The sequence below is a fragment of the Chionomys nivalis genome, chromosome 1 (assembly GCF_950005125.1).
Source record: "Chionomys nivalis chromosome 1, mChiNiv1.1, whole genome shotgun sequence".
In the NCBI taxonomy this organism is placed as follows: domain Eukaryota; kingdom Metazoa; phylum Chordata; class Mammalia; order Rodentia; family Cricetidae; genus Chionomys; species Chionomys nivalis.
This window is the reverse complement of record NC_080086.1, coordinates 29,861,028-29,884,023: the sequence shown is the minus strand read 5'-3', so window position 1 is coordinate 29,884,023 and position 22,996 is coordinate 29,861,028. Positions and strand designations below refer to the sequence as shown.

General features: G+C 48.3%; 1 protein-coding gene across 1 annotated transcript in view; it reads right to left on the bottom strand.

Moving 5' to 3' along the window:
• Positions 1-22,996, bottom strand: part of B4galnt3 (beta-1,4-N-acetyl-galactosaminyltransferase 3) — a 102,335-nt gene that overhangs the window by 5,483 nt on the left and 73,856 nt on the right. Inside the window, exons 4-15 of the mRNA XM_057782833.1 lie at positions 18,595-18,690; positions 18,052-18,142; positions 17,562-17,662; positions 17,118-17,185; positions 15,727-15,805; positions 15,518-15,584; positions 8,599-8,742; positions 7,607-7,716; positions 6,640-6,740; positions 6,346-6,407; positions 4,917-5,691; positions 615-931 (exon numbers count right to left, since the gene is read on the bottom strand). Coding sequence (XP_057638816.1) covers positions 615-931; positions 4,917-5,691; positions 6,346-6,407; positions 6,640-6,740; positions 7,607-7,716; positions 8,599-8,742; positions 15,518-15,584; positions 15,727-15,805; positions 17,118-17,185; positions 17,562-17,662; positions 18,052-18,142; positions 18,595-18,690 — 2,011 coding nt within the window. The remainder of the gene's footprint in view (positions 1-614; positions 932-4,916; positions 5,692-6,345; positions 6,408-6,639; positions 6,741-7,606; positions 7,717-8,598; positions 8,743-15,517; positions 15,585-15,726; positions 15,806-17,117; positions 17,186-17,561; positions 17,663-18,051; positions 18,143-18,594; positions 18,691-22,996) is intronic.

Here is a 22,996-nt window from a genome sequence, read left to right as displayed (position 1 = left end):
TCTGCCCCAAGTCAGGAGTCCCATCTACCTTGGCCAGGAGATAATGCAACTATAGGAATCGTTAGCATGAAGCACAAGGACCTGAGGGCCAGCGCACGGGCCTTCTATAGCTCCATGAACACCTCCCAGGCCCAAACTGGGAGACAGCCTTGGGTGGGCGTCACGGCAGCAACCCTGCCCAGTTTTAACAGACCTGCTCTCTACCCATCTTACTCACACTTTTGTCTCTTGTTCTTCGTCCTTACACTGTCTCATGCTTTCCCTCCTCATCCTAAAGGCGACTCTAGGGCTGGAGGTGTGGCTCCGTGCCTTGCTTAGCAAGTGCCAGGACCTATTTGATCTCCAGCAGCACAAAAAAAATAATCGAAATAAAACCCACTCCATATAATACCCTCACTCTTATTTCTTCAACAACAACAACCCAAACTGGTGTTCACACCCAACCTGGAGACCTAGCAGGGCACAAAGCAGTGGCTTTGAGATCTCAGTTCCACACAACAGCTCAATCTGATCTCCCTCAGAGGCTTCACTCACAAATCCTTGGGAGATCAAATCAAGAAAAGAGGCCCAGCGCTCATGGTGATCACCAAGACCCCCAATCTGGTAACGCTTACCAGGCACAATAAAGTGGACCACAGCTCGATGGTTCCAGGAGAAACCTTGCGGCCAGCACAGCTTTGGCTCTGGATCCTGGACATTGAGTATATGTCTGCGGCGACGATGTGGGCTCCAGACCAAGCCCTGCAGGTTCCGCGTTTCTGTGTTCTCTCCGCCAAGGTTGTCACCTCCCCGCCAGCCTCGAGTGGACACGTATTCAGAGAGGCGCACCAGGCGCTGGCCTTCCAGCAGTTCAAGCTCCAGGAGGTAGCGCCCTCCTCGCAGCCGGTCCTGGCGCTTCTCCACATTCACGATGCGTTGCAGCTGATATCTCCTGAGGTACAGAGGAGCGCCAGAGTGAGCAGAGGGTGTGTGGTAAAAGCCTGCAGGCTCAGTTGTCAGATCCTAGTTTTGTCTTTGCTCTGCCATTGCTTAGCTGTAGAGGCTCATACAAGATACACAACCGCCCTAAGACTCACTCCATCTTCAAATGAGGAATGATTTTTAAGGCCTTTTATAGCTCTAAGACTCAATATAAGGGATCTTGTGACAGACTCCTTGGGAAATTGACCCACATTAAGAAAAAAAAACAAGTTGGGCAGTGATGGCTCATGCCTTTAAACCCAGCACTTGGGAGGCAGAGGCTGGTGGAACTCTGTGAGTTCAAGGCCAGTCTGGTCTATGGAGAAAGTTCTAGATGGCCTGGGCTACATAGAGAAACCTTGTCTCAAAACAAAACAAAAAACCAACAACAAAACCAAACAAACAAATAAATACAGGATCCAGGGACTTGAAAGATAGCTCAGTGGCTAAGAGTGTTTGCTGTTCTTTCAGAGAACTTGAGTTGGGTTTCTGGCACACATATCAGCTGGCTGACAATCATCCAGCTCCAGGAGATCTGACAGGCTCCTCTAAACACTGAGAGCATTTACACTCACACATGCACAAGCTCCCCCACAAAAGACACCCCCCATATATACACACACTAAAAGTAAATCTTGGATCAGGAGAGATGACTCAGCGGTTAAGACTACTGGCTACTCTTCAAAGGACCTGTGCTGGATTCCACACATCAGCTCATCAGCATCTGTAAAACCAGCCACAGGGGAGCAAACACCCTCTTCTGGATTCTGCTGGCACTGTACATATGTGGTGCACAGACATACGTGCAGGCAAAAGAACCATACACATAAAATAAAAATAAGGATAAAAAGCCTTTTTAAATGAATCTTAAAAAAAAAACAGAAAAGAAAAAAAAAGGCAGGCATGGTAGTCCACGCCTTTATAGTCCCAGCTACAGAGAAACCCTGTCTCGAAAATAAACAAAACGAAACAGGGTTGTATATTTGTTGCCTCCAAGAACACACCTCTCCATCAAATAAAGACACTACCTTAGGGTAAAAGGAGGGCAAAGGCGTTCCAAACAAATGACCTAGAAAACAGGTGTTGCTATAATGTCTAAAACCATAAACTTCAAACCAAAATAGTCAGAAGAGACAAAAAGCCACTTCATAGTGATTAAAGAGAAAACCCACCAGGAGGCTGCTACAATTCCAAGCATACCCACCCAACACCGGGTACCCGAAACAGCAACAGCCCACGGCTGTCCACCAGTGAGTGAGCCCGGAAATAAGCCAGGCACTTCCAGCCAATAGGCTGGCAACAAAGGCAGTGAAACGTACCTTGTCTGGGGAACCGTGTCTGCTGGAAGCGGGAACTACACGTGCAGAAGAATAAAACGAAGCCCACATGTCTCTCCACTCAAAAATCAACTCAAAGCCAGTCAGGCTCGAACATTTCTATTTAGCACCAGAAACGGTGGCACCGCTAGAGAAAACACCCAGGTAATGAATGCTCTGGGCAAAGGCTGCCTGAACGAGCCTCAAAACACAGGTAACAGAAAGGCAAAATGAACAATTAAGGCCCTGTCAAACTAGAGCAAGCATGCGCCCAGGTGAACAGAAACCTCACCAGCTCTGCCTGTCTCCCCCACCACTGCTAGAATTACAGGCACAGAATGCCGAGCTAGGCTGTTATGTGGGAATTTGAACTCAGGCCCTAAAGTTTTCATAGTAAATGTTCTTACCCACTGAGCTACCTCTCTCTCTGGAAACAGAGAGATGCCTTTTAAAAGATAGTAAAATAAACACTGAGGCATGACCTATATTCCAGGTCCACGCAGGCTCAAGACTTCATCTCAAAACAAAACAAAACAAAACAAGATAAAAAAAAAAAAAAAAAAAACACCAAAAGCCAGACTTTGGAAGACAGAAACAAGAGTTCTGCTTGTGAGTCCAAGGCTAGCTCCATCCAAATAGTGAGTTCCAGACCAGTCAAGGCCACATATAAAAACATAAAATCAGGCATGGTAGCACACGTTTGTAATCCTAGCACTTAGAAAGAGGGCACAGGAGGGCCACTAAAACCAACCAAACAACAACAAAAACAAACCAAGGCTGGTCTAGGCAACACAGCGAGACACTATGTCAAACAATAACAACAAACCCCAAACCAAACAAGATCAAAAGGGGGGGGGGACAGGGGGTAGATGGCCTAGAAAGATGGCTCGGTGGTTCACAACACTTGTTCTTCCAGAGGACCCGGATTTGCTTCCCAGTGCCCACAGGGTGACTCACAACCATAACTGACTCCAGTTCGAGAGGATATAGCACCCTCTTCTGGCCTCTTAGGGCACTAGGAACATACACAATGTACTCATAAACATGCAGACAAAATACTCATATATATAAGATGAAATACATAAATCTTTAAAAAATGGTTAACAAGTATGTAAAAATATTCAGATTAATCATCAGATCAAAATGATACCATTTCACCCCAGCACGATTGACAGCTGTCAAGGTGAGTAAAATAAAATGGAGGATGCAGATAGACCCTCTCACATGCTGGTGGGAGCGTAAGTTCATGTAGCTTACTAAAGAAAAAAGTCGTTCAAGACCAGCCTGGTCTACAAGAGCTAGTTCCAGGACAGGCTCCAAAACCACAGAGAAACCCTGTCTCAAAAAAAGAAAAAAAAAAAAAAGAAAAGAAAAAAAGAAAAAAGTCACAGAGGCTCCTCAAAAAACTACAACTACAGCTCCCATCTGATCCAGCTACCCCACTACCCAAAGGAACTGAAATCGGTCTGCTAAAAGCTTCTGCCCTCATGTGTGCATGGCAGCTCTCGTTACAATCATCAAAATATTGAACCAAAGTGTTTACCATAACTGAATGAGTAAACAGCATTGATTTATATATAGTACGGAATATTATCTAGCCATGAATAGCAGAATCCTTCCACAGCAACATGAATGGAATGGTAGGACAAATAACACAGAAAGACAAATACCACATGTCCTCATTTATATGTGGAAGCAAAAAAGCTACCCACGGAAGCAGAGAGTAGAACAGTGGTTACCCGAGCCTGGGAAGAATGAGGGGGGTGGCAGAATAGAGGTGAGATAGTCATGGGTATAGGATGTACTTGGACAGGTGGGCTAGCTCTGTTTTATAGCACACCACATGGTTATGGTGGGAGAGAACCGTTTTAAAATAACTAGCTGGGAAAACATTTTCCTCTCCTCTCCTTTCCCTGTCTTCAGGACTTTAGACACAGGTCTGGAACCCCAGCTCCTCTGGAGGCTGAGGCAAGAGGATCTCAAGTTCCAGGCTGAGCTACACCATAAGTTCAAGGCCAGCCTTAGTAACTCATTAGGACCCTATTTCAAAAAGAAAGAAAAGAGAGGGCTAGGGACATAGCTTAGTAAGGCAGCTCTTGCCTAGTGGGTGTGGGTACAGGAACCCAAGCTAATGCAAGGGAATGGAAATGCCCGGGAGTTATTAGACATTAATACCGCTGAACTCTGATGTGAAGGTGTAAATGTGTAAAGCCAGCACGTATGCACTCACCAGCATACTGAGTTTAATAGCCTGCGACTTTTCTCTGAGAATCTTGATTGATTAAACAAATGAACATATGAAGTAAGGGAGGGTATAACGGAGAGGGGAGGAAAGGAGAGGGGAGGGGAAGCAGGGCTCTAGCCACGCCCTCTAAGCTCCATCTGATGTTTTCAGCCTGCTTTGCTTGTTTCTCTGTTCCCAAGCTCCCTCTCAGAGGGCAGATGCCAGTCTACCAAGCCTTGCTAGTCCTCAGCTCCAGTCAGGGTGAAGCCGAGCAACCTTCTCACACCCCAGAATACCAGCAAAGGTTTGCTACTCCTACAGCAGGAACCCTGCTTTCAGCCCGCAGGTTGGGGCTCCCCGAGGGCAGCGGCTGCTGTCTACCCACGCCCCAGCCCCAGGGGAGCCCTTTACCTTACCCCCGGGTCCTCTGGCTGAGCTTTCTCAGGAAGACCCGTGTGACTTCCAGGGCCTCCTGCTCTGGAAGCAGCAGGTTGCCAGATGTGTTACAGCTCAGATCAATCCAGTCAGTCCTCAGGGCTTGGAAGTCGAGGTTCTGAGCACTGAAGGTCTGGTCCCAGTTCACCACTGGGTCAAACACAGGTACATATTCAAACGCCTCACTCATGTCTTCCTCCTCTTCTTCCCCCTCTTCCTCTTCCTCCACTTCTCCTTCCTGGCCGGCTGCTACCACCACTTCCTCCTCCCCACGCCAGCCCCTGCTGGGAGCGGGAGCCTGGGGCTCCAGCCTGTCAGCCCGTCTCTGCTCAGCAATAAAGGACTCCACTTGACTCAGCCACTGAGACTGCTCCAGAGTCTTCCGGGGACTGTCCCCAGTGGGTCGGGCTCTCGGAATGAGAGGCAGGTTCTTCAGGGTCCCCTTGTCAGAATGAGACACATCTTGGTTGGGCACAGAGCTACTTTTCCCCTTCCTTTTCTCTGGCTGCTGGTTTAGGATGTCACTTGCCCTTGTTGGAAAGGGAGGTGTAGAGTTGTGTTTGGAAAAATGTGCCAGTGGGCCGCTCTGCGGATGAGCCAAGAGCTTCCGGAGGTGGTAGTCAGTGACGCCCAGCCCCGGGGTGGAAGTAGTCTGTGGCTTCCTCCCTAGTGTCCCAGTGTCCTCGTCTCGGGAGGTGGGGATCTCCTCTGCTACATCTTCATACGGGGATTCTTCTAGAAGGCCATCCTCAAAACCTGTCAAGAATCAGTCCTCATTTCAGGAGGTTTCTATTCTTCCCCAAAGACACAAGCAGCGATGGTGACACAGGACAATACCGAGGGGGTCCAGGTGGGGGTCGTTTGCTGGGTGGCCCTGCACAAGTTACTCCACCTCCGTCACCCCAGTTTTGCTATGTACATGAAGGCTAATGGGCAGCATGGAGGTGTGTGCATGCCTGTAATCACAACACTTGGAAGGTAGAGACAGGAGGATTGTAGCAAAGTTGAGTCTAGCCTGGTCTACACAGCAAGTTCCAGGCTATCCTGAATGCCAGCATGAGAGTTTGTCTTTTAAAAAAAAGTACATATGCAAATAAATAAAAGTTTAAAACAAACAAACCCCAACCTCTTAAAGGTTGTGGGCCCAGTGATATAAAACACCTCAAGCACCAGCACCATTTAGGACTCAACAAGCAACCTCAGCCATCCCTGGTCCCTCATGAAGGAAGGCCACAGCAACACAGGGTCTCTCTAGAGCATGCTTCCCTGGATTGTGATGAGGGATTGATCAGGAGGATTTGTATGCTAAATTCCCCATGCAAGGCTATATTAGAATGTTCCCTAGAAAGAGACCACCGCCACCTGCAGCTAGGTGCGCCCTGGCAGCCTTAGCCACATCCGCCTCTTTACCTGGTTGCTCCAGGCCCTCTTTCTCTGGCTTGTCTATCTTGATATACTCCTGGAAGCTGGACCTGTAGGAGGAAGGGACATGTGTACACACACCAGACTCCTTACAGGTTCCACCTGGGCAGGAGTGGAGAAAGGAGCTGGGACAGTCTGTTCTGCGAGGGTACATCCACACAGGTGCACATGAGGGGGGCCCAGAACTCCTCAGTGTGAAGGGGCTCCTCCAGCCTAGGCAGTCTCCTGACTCCTACAGAGCCCCCGAAAGAACCTCCACTTTTCCCATTCAGCGCCACACACCTGTCCTGGTCGTAGGCACTTTCATGGTAGAAGCATTTGTTGTGGGTCTCCATGTGGCTCAGACGAGTATAGTCATTGGGATAAACAAAGGACAGATGAACCTGAAAGCAGACGAGACACAAGTGTGTGAGGGGGAATCTTGGGGAGGAATCAGCCTAGGATGAGCCGCACTGGACGGGGGAGGGAGACACGGGCATGTGACGGGGAGAATCCTGGGGAGGAACCAGCCTAGGATGAGCCCACTAGACGGGGGAGGGCTGCTGCAAAGGTGAACGTCACATCCAGCTATGCAATCTAGACTCCAGTGTTCCCAGACCTGCTCTTTTGGGTTCCCTGGGCCATCTGTCTCCCTTAGTTGTCACCAAGACCATTCCCTCTTCCTTTTGCCACCTAATCCCCTCCTTCCATTCTGGAGCCTGTCTTTATCCACTGTCTCTCTCAGCACCGAGCCCTTTCTACAGTCCACTCCCTTTGCCCCTTAAACACAGCCTGAGCTCACCACCACCAAGAACGTCCTCAATCATGGTCCACACTCCCTGGCCTGACCACAACTCTTGACCACTTCCTTCTTGCCTCCCGTCCTCCATCTTCATCTCTAGGTGGTTCATGTTCTTTCAGTACATTATCTCAAGCATCTTGTCAGTGAGTTTAAAATGTCACTGGCTACCCAGTTGCTGGACTGAGCAGACAGGACAGGGTTTGTGTGGCCCCTGGAGCAGAGTCACCAGGCTAAAGAACTGGGGGAGAGACAGATTCGAAGGCAGGGCATCTATCTGCAGGTTCTGCAGGACAGTCCACCCTAGTGAGCACATCCAGGAATGCAGCCCAGAGACCTGAGAGGCCATCTGTCTGCTGGCTTGGGCACAGGAGGCACAGAGTCAGCTTTAGCCCATCTCCCATCCCCTGCATCCCAGCCACAGGCAGCAGACCTTCCCCCTGTCCTCCCTGGTCTAGGGGCACGACTTACAAAGCGGAGGCCTTGATAGCGCTGTAGCGGAAGCCCGTCTACCAGGTAGCTGGGTTTGTAGGGACAATCGGGCAGGACATGGCGCAGATGGGACTTGGGGATCAGAGGCACTGAGAACAGAAGGGAAGAAGATTGGAGTGTGTGTAGAAGTGAGAGCACAAATATCTTAGGACCGCAAAGGCTTCTGGGTGGGAGAGACCTGATGTCTTCCACCAGAGCAGCCTCCAACTGTAGTCATGGTGACAACTGTGTTGCCAATCCATGTCTATCAGCTGAGTCTGCCACAATAAGGCTGCCACTACTCTTCAGTGGTAGGGGCAGGGACAGTACAATTGGGTACCTGTCTAGTGACACTCCAAGGGGCCATGAGGCTCCACCTTAGTGCACTCCCATCACCTGGATTTCCTCCCTTCCTCCCACTGTCCAGCTTTCACTATTTTTTGGTTTTGTTTTTCTGAGACAGAGTCTGCCATGGTCACAAGCTCAGGATCTTCCTGCCTCATCCTCCTGACTGCTGAGACTGTAGACAGGTGACACATCTGGCCGCCACCTTCTTTTATTTCAAAGGGAAGAAACAGGGCACACTGTCAGCTTTTAAGATGTGAACACGACCAGCTGGGGGTGCGCTCCGTGGTAGAGCACATGCTCACTCAGTTCAAGGTCCCAGATTCCGTCCTCAGCATCAAACCAAAAGACTGAGCTATTCCTTGTGGGATGATAAGAGCTGGGACCCACAGGCCGGCATTTGTGGCCAGAGAGGACTGTGCGAGGACATCTGGACTCTCATTCCATTCCTGGTCTGGGTGGGGGTTAGACAATTACTCTATAATGATTTGTAGAATCATAAATCAGACAGAAATGCTCCTGTAATTGTGGTCTGTATGCTATGTTTTACACTTCAAAGGGGAAAAGATTTTGTGATTTTGGGTCTCCTGCATCTTGTCCATCAACAGAGAGAACCTGGCTCATGCAGACGCTCACCAAGGACTTACCTCGATAGAGGGTGTCCCGAGGGTCAGGCCGCAGCATGTCAGCTGGTGGCTGCTCATCCCTGGGAGGAGTGTTGGAGGAGCTCACGTGACTGGCTGCTGTCTGTGGGATGTGGCCCACCTCATCCATCCTTAGGGTGGTCTCATCTGTGCCCAGAGGGAAGAGAACAGAAGAAGCTGTTGGACCTCACAGAATCGAGTGTGCTTTGGCGGACAGGTGGAGGAGCTCAGGCACAGCCTCTGCATTCCTGCAGGTAGTCTAAGCTGTGCCCAAGCCCCTGCCTAAGCCCTTGCCCTTGGATACCCCAAAACTTGTGGGTTTAGCTGGCTCCCTGTGAACCTGCTTCACCCATGGCCAGAACATATCATGATTTTGCATAGACTAGAAAAAGATACCTTTCCTCCTCAAAATGCTTTACTGATGTGGGAAGTCCTTCTGTATATGTGTTGCTTTTATTGGTTGGTGAATAAAGGTGTTTTAGCCAATGGCTTAGCAGAGTAAAGCCAGGCAGAAAGTCTGAACAGAGATATATAGAGAGAGTAGGCAGAGTCGAAGAGATACCATGTAGGTGTCAAAGGAAAAGTAAGCCAGACCATTACCAGTAAGCTACAGCCTCATGGCTGTAGTAATATTTCATTTGTATTTTAATAAATAAAGCTTGCCTGAAGATTAGAGTAAAACAGCTCCCTAGTCAGCCTGACTGACCAGGCAGTGGTGATATACATCTTTAATCCCAGTAGCCACACTAGTTTGCCATAGAAACTGGGTGGTAGTGGTGTACATCTTTAATCCCCACCCTAGAGAGGAAAGTAAGATGGGAGGTGATAGCTCTCAGACACAGTCTCATTCTGAGATTCCTGGAGGCAGGATTGCCATTTCAGACTAAGGTAGAGGTAAGAGTCAGTGGCTGGCTGTTTTGATTTTTTGACCTTCAGGTGCCCAAAAATTTGGCAAAAATATCCACATAAAGCCTGAGAAAACTTTAAAAAAGAAAAAAAGAATTCTAGACCAACATGGTGGCACACGACTTTAATCCCAGCATTTGGGAGGCAGAGGCAAGTGAATCTCTGTGAGTTCAAGGGCAGCCTGGCCTACAGAGTGAGATTCAGGACAGCCAGGGCTACAGAGAAATACTGTCTCAAAAACCCCCAAAATTTTAAAAAGGCACATAAAAGTGAAAAATACACAAAGAATCTAGATTATGCATCTTACTGTGTTTTCTTTGAATTTTTTTCACTATGAATGAGCTAACTACAGAGAGACATTTCATTGTACAGGCTGCTAATCTAAACCAACGTATATATTTTAAAGGTATATTGACTTCAAAATTTAAGTCTGAGGACATGCTAGTTTGGAAAACAGGTTCTGCTTTTGTTTCTACAAAGGATAAAAAGCTGTGGATTCCTTACCAACTAACTAATATGGTTTGATCAAAGAAGACCCCCTGAAGTGATGGCCCAGTTGTTCCAACATCCATGACAGCTTCAGGACTGCTGGATGAGGTGGACCAACCACACAGGATACCCAATAAAAGACCTGATTGACAGCACCCCCAATTAGCAAAAAACAGTTTGGAAAAAACAACACCCAAATTTCAAAAATGATTTTTTTTTATAAATGTTTGTTTTCATTTAAAGGAGGTTGATCATAAATGGTTAATGGTTACAGTCAAGATCTTCCTAAAGAAATAAAAAGTTTACATTGAATGAATACTTTACATTGGTATGGTCTTTGGTTTACTGATACAAATTTAAGGATAATTTTGTTATATGTATATTAATACTCTAAGGCATTATGTTTATACAGCTCATTTGAAAATTTAATATATAATTAAAATTATGGATTAATAGATAGTCATCTATAATAGTCAAACTGAGTCATGTTAGGTTTTCTACTAGATGTCAGAGATATATTTCAGATGGATAGGTATTCTTTAAACCTTTCTAAGACCTACAGAATATGGCATTTAAAATGTTTTAAGAACTTAGACTTTTCTCAACAGTGAGACATGTCTGCTTCTGGCAGTACCAATTCCTTTAGAGAGGCTGATGGGCACTAAAGAAACTCATTATGGAATTTGCCTTCAATGTGACAAGGCTAGCTGTTTGGGCAAGAAACCACTCTTGCCTGGAGCTCGAACCATGACCCTGACATTAAGAGTCTCAAGCTCTACCAATTGAGCTATACTTATTGTATAGTTTTGTTTTAGGTTTAGAACCCTCTTATTTAGACAAAAAGGGGAGGTGGTGTGGGAATTCATTCAGCCAATAGCCTTTTAGATACCAGCACATTAGGGCGTGGTCTGAGGGACTATAAGCACAGACAGGAAGTGTGCTCACCCCTCTCTTTTTTCTTTTGCATGGTTGGCTACCAGAATTTGGTTTGCAACCCCAGTGCCCACAGAGCAGAGGAATGCAGTGGCCTTCTATTGTGAATGATCCCCAATAAACATTTGTTATCCTTTATTATGGACTCTGTGGACCTCGTTTAATTATGCAACACTTTACTGCTGACTTGACAGAAATCTACAGTCAGCCATATTATTTACTTTCACTTAGACTACACTTACATAGTACTTCCTGGGTATTCACGGCAGTGCTGGGGTTTGAACCTAAGACTTCTCTGGTAAGACGAACAGATGTTACCACCCATGTGATCTAGTTCCAACCTCTAGGGTGGGGAGCCTCTCATGTACCATCTGTGAGCACCATGTGAACATGGCGAGCTAGGCTCCACCAGGCATCCACAGCACTACAGAGGTCCTCCTCTGTCTGTCCTCCCCACCAACTACAGTACTGTTTATCACAACCACTGGGGCTCAGACCCAAGTCTGCTCACACCACCTCCCTTCTCCAGCCCACAGCTTAAGCTGGTGGTCATGCGCTCACACCGAGCGGTGTAACCAGGTAGGGGTTATGAAAACCTGTGTCAATAGTAAAAGGTCTCTGGTTGTACTACAAAACACTGGCCTTGGTTCTGAACATACAATAATGCACTCAGCCACACTCCTAGCAATGTCAGTGGGCAATCCCTGAAACAGCATGGCTCAGGTTCAAGACTTTTGTATGCTATGAAATGGTGTTTTTAAGGTACATGTGAAGTTTGATGCTCTTATAGAAACATAACAGACCAATGATAGGAAACAGGAATGCCAGCATTTTGAAAAGCTGTCAAGTGAATTTTGGCTTAGAATTAGGAAAGAATTTCCAAAATGACCCTTAACATAACTTCTAGTTTGTACCACTTATATATGCTGAAAGCAGGGCTCTCAGCATTGGTGATTATAAAATTAAAATACTGACCAAGGGGCTGAGGATATGCCTCAGTGAGTAAGCATGTCTGCTTCACAAACATGACTTTGAATCTCAGAATCCACATAAAAGCTGGGCATCGCCTGTAGCCCCAGTGCTGTGGAACAAAAATAGGTAGTTCCCAGGGACTCACTCGCCAGCCAGCATAGCCAAAACAGTGAGCTTCAGTTCCACTGAGAGACCGTCTTCCGGGGATCAAGTGGGAGCAATAGAGCAGGACACCTGACACCTTCTCTGGCACACACACGCATGTACACACACATGCATACACATACAATATTGATTACTTGAAAAAAACTGGAAGATGATCCATATTCTACAACATCAAATATTCAGCCAAAGTTTAATCTTTCTAAATAAGTGTTTTGGTTCTTGAGACAGGGTCTCGCCATGTAGCCCTGACTATTCTTTACCTCACTATATAAACCAGGATGGCCTTAAACTCACAGATCTCCCTACCTCTGGCTCTTGAGTGCTGAGATTAAAGGCATTTGCCACTACATCTGGCCCAAGACTTATTTTTACTTTTATTTATATGTTTGTATGTCTGTCCATGTGAATGTATGCCATATGGGCAGATGCCTGAGAAGGCCAGAAGAGGGCATCCCATCTCTTGGCTCTGGTGGTGTTAACCGTGCCCGACCTGATAAGCATGCTGAGAACTAAACTCAGTCTCTGAGGAGCAGTAAGTGCTTGTTTTGTTTTGTTTTTCAAGATAGGGTTTCTCTGTGTAACAGTCTTGTCTGTCCTGGAACTTGCTTTGTAGACCACACTGGCCTTGAACTCACAAAGACCCACCTGCCTCTGCCTCTGCCTTGAGTGCTGGGATTAAAGGCGTGTGCGAACACCACCTGCTGAAGATGTCACTTTTTAATTTTAACTTTTTTCTGAACTGGGGGTGAAAACCAGGGTATTGTACATGCTATGCAGGTGTTCTACTACCAAGTCACAACCCAGCTCTGACTATTATTATTAGTAGTAGTAGTAGTAGTGGTGGTGATGGTGGTGGTGGTTTTTTGAGACAAGAGTTTCTCTGTGTAGCCCTTGCTGTCCTGAAACTCACTCTGGAGACCAGGTCGGCCTTGAACTTAGAGATCTGTGTGCCTCTGACTCCCGAATGCTGGTGTTAAAGATGTGCGCCACTACCACCTGGCTCAACATTTTTATTTGTTTTCAATTTTTTTTTCTTGAGCCAGAGGCTTGATGTGTAGAGCATGCTGGCCTTGAACTCAAGATCCTCTGACATCAGCTTCCTGAGTGCTGAGATTATAGGGTGTACCCACCAAGCATAGTCATTTTTACTTTTTAGTGGGGCCGTGGAGTACCAGTCATGCCGAGACAATGATAAACAGTGAAAAGAACCGAAAAGTTTACATTCTGCAAATTTAAAGAAGACGACAGTTTTGAGCTGGGCTGTGGTGGCACACACCTTTAATCTCAGCACTCAGGAGTCAGAGGCAGGTGGATCTCTGAGTTTGAGGCCACTGAGTTCCAGGACAGGGAGGACTACACAAAGAAACTCTGTCTTGGGGAAAAAAAAAAAAAAGGAGATGATAATTTTTCTTCGTGGTCTTGACTGAGTAAGAGCCATAGTACAAAAAGACTGGATCTATTTGTCAACCTTTTTTTAAAAACATACTTTTTTTTTTTTTTTTTTTTGGAAACAGGGTTTCTCTGTGCAACAGTCCTGATTCCTAGAACTCACTCTGTGGTGGTGCCACTCAGCATCAGCTAAAGAGACTGCACAATTGCTGCTTGGCAGAAGAAGCTGCGCGACGGAGTTCCGGTTTCTGGTTGAGTGGAGACAGCCCACTTCCTCCGTTAGTTTTAGTACTCAAAAATGAAATAATTTGTACAGTGGTCTCTGGATTTACTGACTTGCTTCCTTTTGTCCTCAAAATATAAATAGTCTGAGATGGCTTGGGAAAGGGAATAAGATAAATAAACTTATTTAAAAAAAAAAAAACAGACCCTACACATTTAAAAGTATCAGTATGGGTGAAATGGCTGAACAGGATGTTCTAGCTAGTCTCCAGAGATGGGGAAAGAACAAAATCACGGATGAGTTTGGGAACATTTTCTGCTTACTTTGTAGTGAAGGTATTAATGCTTTTATAAATATAAAATGCAAATTTAAATACTAAAAATCAAGACAAAAGGATATGATTTTACATTGTAAGTTAATCATGAAGAGATTATAAAAATAAAAGACAAGAATATTGTAGAAATTATATTTGTTATATAAATAAGGACATATATAAAGTTTTAAAATAGATTCTAGTATAATTTGATAAAAATTTTTGCTTTGCTTATTACAAGTTAAAAATCACCCTTTTAGGTTCTAAACTGTCTAGCCATGAGAGAATATTAAAGGCCTCTCCTCCTCTGCTTAGTTAAATTTTGTTTACTTGCTCCTGGATCTGTGATCATTGGATTTTATGATTACAATTATTTTATAATTTTAGGATGCGTTTATTCATGTTGGGAAAATAGTCACATATTAGATATTTTTGCAATGCAAATATAGATTAATATTGTAAGATATAAAAATAAACTATGTGGCCCTGGGAAGAGAGAGATATACACATATTCTCTCCTGTAGGTGACCTCCCAAGTGCAATGATAAATAATATATTCCTAGAGGCTCAGAAAATGATTCAAATTGCTGTCTGGTGCAGCTTCTTTATATCACCTGCTACATCCACTCTTCTCAAAGTCCTGACCTCTGCTGGAGCTGGTCCCCAGCAGCTCTGGAGACCAGGCTAGCCTCGAACTCACAGGGCTCCTCCTGCCTCTGCCTCTGCCTCCTGAGTGCTGGGATTAAAGTCATGTGCCACTACCACTGGCTAAAAATACATATTTAATTATAGAAGAATTACATTGCTTTCTCCCTTCCCGTTTCTCCCTTCAGGCCTCCCAAGACCTCCACTCTCAAACTAATACCCTCTTTGTCTTTGATTATTATTGTGACATTCATATATACACATACATATGTATATGTATGCACAAATAAACACATGCAACATGCCGAGTCTGCTGTCCATCAACTGTCAACCTCAAGTGAGCCCCATGGTCCCAGAGTCCCTTGTAGTTTTATTCAAAATGTTAGGCATAGGTGGGCAAGGGCATTTTTCAGAGATGAGGGCTCTAGCAGGTTCTCTTTGTTTGTATTATTCTTTTTTCTTTTTTATATTTAATTTTTTTAGATACACATATATTGTACACTGAACATATTTCTCGCTCTGTGTCTATCTTTAAGTCTCCATATGATAGCCTTGAATATGTGATCCTCCTGCCGCAGATCCTAGTGCAGGCAGATCTCGGAGTTCCAGGACTGCCAAGGCTACACAGAGAGAACCCTGTTTCAAAAAACCAAAACAACAAATATGAAACCACCACATCTGTGCCTCGCATGTTCTTAAACGGACCTCTGACTCTAGAGAGTAAAGGCCCCCTCACTGAAAGGTGCCTCGAGCTTTTATCCTCTCCGGATCTTCTTCATACACGTGTTCTAAGTAGCAGAACTTCTCTCCGCCCCTCCAACCTCACCCAGGGCCACATCCTCCTGAATGGAGTGGCATGTGCTTCCAGGCAGGCAGAGCCTACTCACTTGTGAAGAGGGACAAGGAGGGGGACTCAATGATGGTGAACTTGGCTCCAGGGTCATTCCGTCTCCACTAGAATTAGAGGAAGGGCACAGACGTTGGAGGACACTGGATTTGGGACAGCGTTCAAGAGCTATGGGGAAGGGAATGCTGGGAAAGGCGTGTGGGGTGCAGGGAGGAGGGGGTAGGGGGATGGGATGATGAAGTCACTCACCGCAATCTCCACGTGATCGGTGCCCTCATCATTCTGTTTGTGCAGCACCTCAAAGTAGTACCTGAGGGAGGCTGATAAGCTGGCAGAAGGAGACAGGAAACGTGCTTCTCCTCAGCTGGTCCCCTCGTCCACCTCTCCCACCTGTAAGCTCCCTGATGCTCTTTTCTCTTCCCAAGAGCTTGTCCTTTAACTATCCCCCATGCACCCTGACAGCTGACCTTGGCTTTCTTTCTGCAAAGCCAAGTATAAGTAGTTCACAAGTCAGTTGGGGACCCAGTGCAATAGGCCTTTGGGAGCAGCTACTGTACACAAGAGCCACAAGAGGGTCGGTGCTTTGACTGACCCTCCGTGGCTGTCAGGAAGAGGCCCCATAATCTTCAGTAACTTGCCCAACGTCACCAGGTAGTAAGCAGTGCTGGAATTTGGACCAGGCAGCCTTGCTTTAGCGTCCACGCCATCACTGAGAGAACTCAGAATGCTCACTAGTGCTGGCACAAAGCAAGGGCTGTTTGCAAGCTAGGTCGGCTCAGCCTGTGGCTGTACCAGCCACCAGGTGGCGGGCTGAAGCTGGACTAGATTCAAGCTCCACTGATGTACCCAGATCACTTCAAAGGCATCCTTCCAGTTCCCTGTCAGGATCCCTCTCTTAAGTCCCAGAACAACCACGAGACTGTCTTTATGTGTGAGAGCATTTCAAAGTCTGGAGAAAATGGGAAGGCAAGGACGGGAAGAAAGGAGACCTTGAGTGCCACTCAATGTATGTGTGGCTTCCATCAGTCACAAATCTTCCCTGGGCTTGAGTGGCCTCATCTAAAATGAGGAAGGCGTCTGGAGAGATAGCTTACAAGAGTGAGCACTGCTCTTGCAGAGGACCAGTGCTCGGTTCCCAGCACCCACCACCCACGTGGCAGCCTATGACCACCTGTAAAACCAGCTCCAGATAATCCCTCTGTCCTCTGAGGGTGCCAGGCCCGCACATGGCACACCCATATGCGTGTAGGCAAAACATACTCATTAAAAAAAAAAAAAATCTAGCCAGGAAGTGGTGGCACATATCTTTAATCCCAGCACTCGGGAGGCAGAGGCAGGCGGAACTCTGTGAGTTCGAGGCCAGCCTCGACTATAAGAGTTAGTTCCAGGACAGGCTCCAAAGCTACAGAGAAACTTTGTCTCGAAAAAATAAAAAACAAACAAAACAACAACAAAAAAGAATCTAAAAAAAATTTATAAAATAAGGAAGGACACAGCAGACAGCTTCTGTGTAGGCAGACCATGTGGATGCTCGGGCACAGGAACCCTGAGCCGCAAGCCGGTGGAGAGGGTGAGGAGAGGCCCTCCCAGCTCTCTCATGCTGGTCAGCCTGGTACTGCAGTGACCCCTCCCCTACTCACCTCACTGGCTTGGAAATTTGACTCTGAAATTTCCCAAACTCTCCGGGGGCTGTCCATTCCTTTCCTGTCTAGAAGTGTGTGGAGAGGGGAGGGAAAAAGGGAGAGGGAAGGAGAGAAGACAGAGGAAAGGAAGAGGAGAGGTGAGAGAAACAGAAGGCGGAGTTAGGGAGGACCGCTGGCCAACACACATCCGCCCCACTTCCCATAGACAACCAGCGCAGCGTGAATCTTCAGCATGGGGCTGAGGGACAGTGGAACCCAAAAGATAGATGTGGCCGGATCCCCACTCAGCCCTTTGCAATATAGGGTGGAGCACCATGCGTGGCTTCTGTCCCTTCTTCAAGAGGGCAGTGCTAATGGCTAAGGAGGCCCCTGTAGTCTCATGTACTACAAGACCTACTGCCTCCAGGGATCAGTGAGAATCAGGGGCTGAGCTGACCCTACCTTGCCCACACTGGCCAGAAGCTGAAGGCCCGAGACCTGGTCATCATGACTCAGCCAGAATTCGGCATTGTCATCAGCAGCAATGGCAAACTGGATCTTTCCTGGCAACGGCAGAGTATCTGGGTGAGTCAAGGAGGGCCCTGGCACCAGGGCTGAACGCCTACATTATGCCTGGGCGTTAATTCCCTTCACTCATGGCGCCTGGCTGCCTCCCACCTTTGCCTATGGGGGGACTCTACATTCTGGGGTAGTAATATGAAGATGGAGAAGGACTTATGGAGACCAGCCAGTTCCAGCTGCAAGAGAGGGAGGGAGGCGGCAGCCTGAAGCTATTGGGTGAGAGTTCACCATGCCTCGGTTTCCCCTCTCCCTTGATGATGGGCTAACAGGGACTCAATGTGACGTATTTCCTAGCTTGAGCATATGTTTCTAGGACCTTCCTGAAGTACTCAAGAGCAGGAAGAAGGATGAGGCTTTGGGGCTGCCTCACCATCAGTAAAAGGGTGCAGGTAGCCAAATATGCGGAGACCATAGTTGGTCCACTTGGGGGACACAGCCAGCTTCCTCAGGGTTGTGCGGATCTATGTCGAGAAAGATGAACTGTTACTCAGAATCAGGAAGAAGAATTTAAGGGATTTGAGTCGGAGCTACTCAAGACTGGTGGGAAGACCAGGAGGGGAACAGGAGATGAGAGACCAGGGGTGTGGCACAGCGTGTGGCGTTCACGATAAATGTCAGGTCTCACTCAGTTCTTGGTCCGGGTGACCTTGTGTAATGCACTACTTGCACACCTGTACATGTTGGCCCTGGATAAATACCAAGAGAGCCTACACTGAATGCCAGGCTGCAGGAGCCTCGGGGAGGGAGAAGACAAGATATTCTAAACAGAGGATGAGGGGGCCCACGAGACCGAAGGAATAGTAGAGATTGCAATGGGCTGAGAAGGGGCAGGGAAGGAGGCAGGTGGGAGGGATGAGGTGGAGGGGACACAGATGGTCTGGGATGGTGGGCAGACACCCCCGCAGGCACTTACGTGGGGGTACAGCGGGAAGTGCAGGTTCCTCCTGAGCTGCTGGATGGAGCTGCCACACCAGTCCTCAAACACATGCAGGTTGGCATGTCCCCGGAACTGTGCACAGGAGGAGAAGGGACGATGAGCAAGCAGCAGAGGCCTGTGCTCAGCCCTGGAGCAGAGCAAGCAGGTGGGCACAGTGCTTCTCGGATATTCCATGGACGGCTTGGTTCCCAGCCCATGGTGTTTCTGGGAGATGGCAAAACCTTTAGGAGGTGGGGAATCTAGCAGGGCACAGTTAGGTCACTAGGCTGTGCCCCTGAAGGGGATACCGGGGTCCTGGCTATTTTGTCTTACTTGACTTTCCAGTCCTTTGCTACCATGATGTACTCAGCAGCCAGAAGCCCAAAGCAACTGGGCCAAGCAAGCCTAGGACTGAACCTCTGAAACTGTGAGCCAAAGCAATCCTTCCCGCTTTGAGTTGGTTATCTCAGGCATGACGGAAAGCTAACAACAGCCGGCTGGTTGACTCGATGGATGGGTCACATATGCCTGCGGATACACACAACACATTCCTCGTTCCTTCCAGGCAGGCAGGGAGCTGCCTTGCATCCCACAGGTGCGGGCACAAGGAGCACAACAGGGACAAAATGGCAGAAGCAACAGAAGGAACTAAGAAGGGCTTGCGCCCGTCCCGCCTCCCCCGTTCCTCATGGAAGGCCCTGCAGCAGTCTGACAGGCAGGAAACCTTATCTGCATAGTGGTGTTCACATTCTGGCTGGGGGAAGCAGCTGAGTAAGACTGTGGCAACATCTGGGACCCCTCCGGGTCTTGCAGCACCAGGGCCTCCTGTAGCTCACAGGTTCCTGGCAGCACTGAGTTGGCAGAAACAGAAGTGTCTGCCCGTTCTCTGTCCCTCTCGGCTGTGGCATTGGAGGGGGACAGGCCTAGACCTGGAGCAAAGGTTCTTGCCAAAGACAGGCCATAGTCAACAGCCATACTCCAGGTGAGTGAGGGGCTATGTTTAGGAAGCGAAGAGAAGCAGGGATATGGTCCCAGCTGAGCCACAGTTTCAAATTACTCCAGTCCTTCGCCAGAGCTGAGCGCATTCCGCATGGCGCCTCATCCATACACACAAACAGGTCCTGACCTGCCCCGCCACCCTAATTGGAGCGTGTTCGATCCAAAATCTGAGTCACTCTTGAGAAAAAAGTGGGCAGAAGCAGAACAGGCACCCAGACCGAAGGACTCGTTTTGGGTCCTCCGTGCAGTGATGCAGGATGAGCTACTGGGAAGACGGCTCAGTTAATACAACCTTGCCACAGGAGCACAAGTCTCTGAAAAGGCTGGTGAGAGCCTGGAATCCGAAGGTGGGGATGGGGAGACAGAGGATCCCTAGAGACAACCAGCCAGCCTAGTCCTAAGTGGGCAAGCCCCAGGCTAATGAGATCTTATCTCAGAACCTGAAGAAGACACCAGAGGTTGTCTTCTGGATCCCACGAGCACCAGCACACATGTACACCCCCAATACACAATTCTTCTTAAAAAGGGCTTTGTGGAAACAGGAATGCTGAAGGTCTACGTTAGGCTGCCATGACCGGCAAGGTTTCACGGACACGGTCCCAGTGCTGGCCCCTGAAGACAGAGGCTAGCTTGTCCGTCTCTGACCTGGAGGCACACGAGCTGAGTCGACACTTGGGAAGTAGCCATCGCTCATAGGGATACAAGAAGGGGGCTGGGGTGGGCGAGAAAGTGTGTGGGCCGGTAGGTGGGAGGTGGGTTGTGACTTCGAAGAAGGGAAGAATGAGGACATTATGCTGCTTCTGAGGAAATTCCTCAAGTCCAGCTTCAAAGAATCAGTTGTCTCCTCCAAGTGGCCTGCTTTTTAGCCCTCCCCCAAGAGACCTCCAGGTCAGAGAACTCTGGTCCCCAAAAGAGTAAGGGAACAAAGGGGGAACACAGTTACCAGAGAGGTCTGCAGTGTGAAGCCTGGAGCCAGGAGGCCAGGCTAGGCCTGAAAATGGGTTTGGCCTGAAAGCAGCTTGACCTGAGGGCAGGTAGACACCAACCCCCACGGCTCCTCCCCAGGCGGTCTTGGCACAGGAGTCTGAGGTACTATGGAAAGTCAGCAGGGCAGACCAAGCGTGAGTGAGATTATTTATTAGCCCTTTCTTTGGGGTACACCTCACCCAACATTTGGCTCTCTCAGACCTTTGTCCCCAACCTCTGATTGTGGGGGTGTCTTGGAGACCCACATTGACAGCACCATCCAGAGTTTGTGTTACTCCATCGTAGGGACTCTGAACTAGCAAGGCTGTGGCACTCAGGCACAGCCTCGGCTGCGGCCCCTCTCCCTTGCCTAGCAAAAACAAAAGGCTGGGAAGGGGAGGATTTCCTCCTCCAAACCGTAGTTGTGATGGTTTGGAACCTGCATTTAGCTGTAGGGAAGAAAGTATCTATTGGATAGACTCATTTAAAAGGGAGGATATCGGGGCTCAGGAAATGACTCCCTGAGAGAACACACAGTAATTACCCCGTGGAGACGGAGGGGGCAGAAGGGAGTATTTAAGAAGAGCAAGGCCTGTCCACTGCTTCCCCTTCCAACTCCACCTCTGCCCAGCTTTACGGGCTTGCCAGGCCAGCAGCGTGGCATGTGGCCTAAGTGGATGACAGAGTCTCTCCAGTTCTGAGTCCTCTTACTGCCTCCAGGAACGTTCTGGAGCAGCTCGGATGGTGTGATGGAGCAAGTCACTCCGCAGCTGAACACTTGAGGTGACTGCAGAATAAAACCTCACTGTGATCTTTATGACTGACCTGCCTTCCCGGCCCTCACCATACATCGTACCCTCCCTGCCATACCTACCCACATCTAACTCCCAACCTTTGCCCCAAACCATGCAGCTCCCGACTTCCCACACTCTCTCAAATACTTTTCCTGATCAGGCCCCATGCTTTCTTCCCCACATGGCAGGCTCCTATCTATTCTTCAAGCTTTCTCAGATACTTCTGAGGCCCTCTTTGCCTGCCCTGGGAAGAGCTAACAGCTCCCGCTGCCGTGTCCCACCACATCTGAATTATCTGAACGGACGGATGATCGCAGAAGCTGAATTCAGAGGAATAAAATCTGCCACTGAGTACCAGGTCACATGTTCACTGTGCAGTTAGCCGAAAGAGAGCGGAGTACAGCTCAGGGGTGTAGCGTCTGGGGAGAAGACAGAGAGGGAGGGAGGAGGGGAGAAAGGGAAGGGGGGGCACTCAAATCAAAAATCAAGACTTCAGGTGTGTACAATGGTGTCACCCGTGTTTGGAGCTGTTGCAGAAGGACAGAGGGACCGGAGAGATCAGTTGCCGTGGCTGTGGGCACTGGCTGACCCTTGCTGGAGCCGCTGTTCTGTCAAAAGCCCAGCACACTTGATGGGTGGGTTGGCTTGGAACTGGTGAGGCCTTACCTGATCTCAGTGTGCAGCCAATCACACTGGTTCCTACACACCGGGTTCCTGGGCAGTGTTCGGAACAATTTGATCTACTCCTCCCCACTTTTTCTAAGATAGTGCTGGGAATGGAATCTAGGGTCTCATGCCAGTGCGACAAACACTACCAATAAATTACACTCCTAACCTCTGACCTACTCTTGAGTGGACAATGCTCCTTGTGGAAGGAAGGGGCTCGTGATGCTAGAAAGAAAAGGGCCATTCTGGAGCTTGAGGAAGGCTGGAGGCCATTCTGTGGAGCCTGACGGGTGGAGCTTCCCCACTCATACAGAAGGTTCATAGGGAACTGACATGCTAGAGGTGTGTCACCATGTGACCAAAGTGAGGAAGAGGTGAGAGAAACTGCAATGATGGTGATCTGGGCTTGGAAATCAGAGAGCCCAACCCACAGCAAGGCTCACACAAGGGTTCACAGCAGCACTAGTCAAGGTGGCCCCGGATCAGCAACAATCTGTCCGCCAAAAGAGGAAGGGAAAATAAAAGGCGAATAGCTCTCCCTGTCTCCGTCCTCCCAGGAACTTCTGCTCCGTGACAGCCAAGCAGAGGGAGGAGCCAATGTGTCGGCCCAAGCCAAGGAAGAAGACCAGCAGATGACTAAGTGATGGGCAGCTGTGCCCTGCAAGCCAGGGAGCTGGTGCTGCCATCTAGAATGTTCCCCCTCGGTGGTCTAGAACTCATATCGCCACTACATCACCAAAGGCCACTTTGGTAGGACCAAGACAGTCTCTGAGGGTGTCTTGGACCCTGTAACATTGTTCCTAGTTACAAGCGTGACACATGAGCAATAACTCATCCCTGCGGTCTCAGCCAGAGAAGTCTTAAGGTATGGCTTTTCCATGAGATGCCATCCTGCACCACTACAAAATGTCGTATTACCTCGTGGCTGAACTCTGCAAACCTCATAGGAGTGACAGAAGCCAGGCCCATTGGGA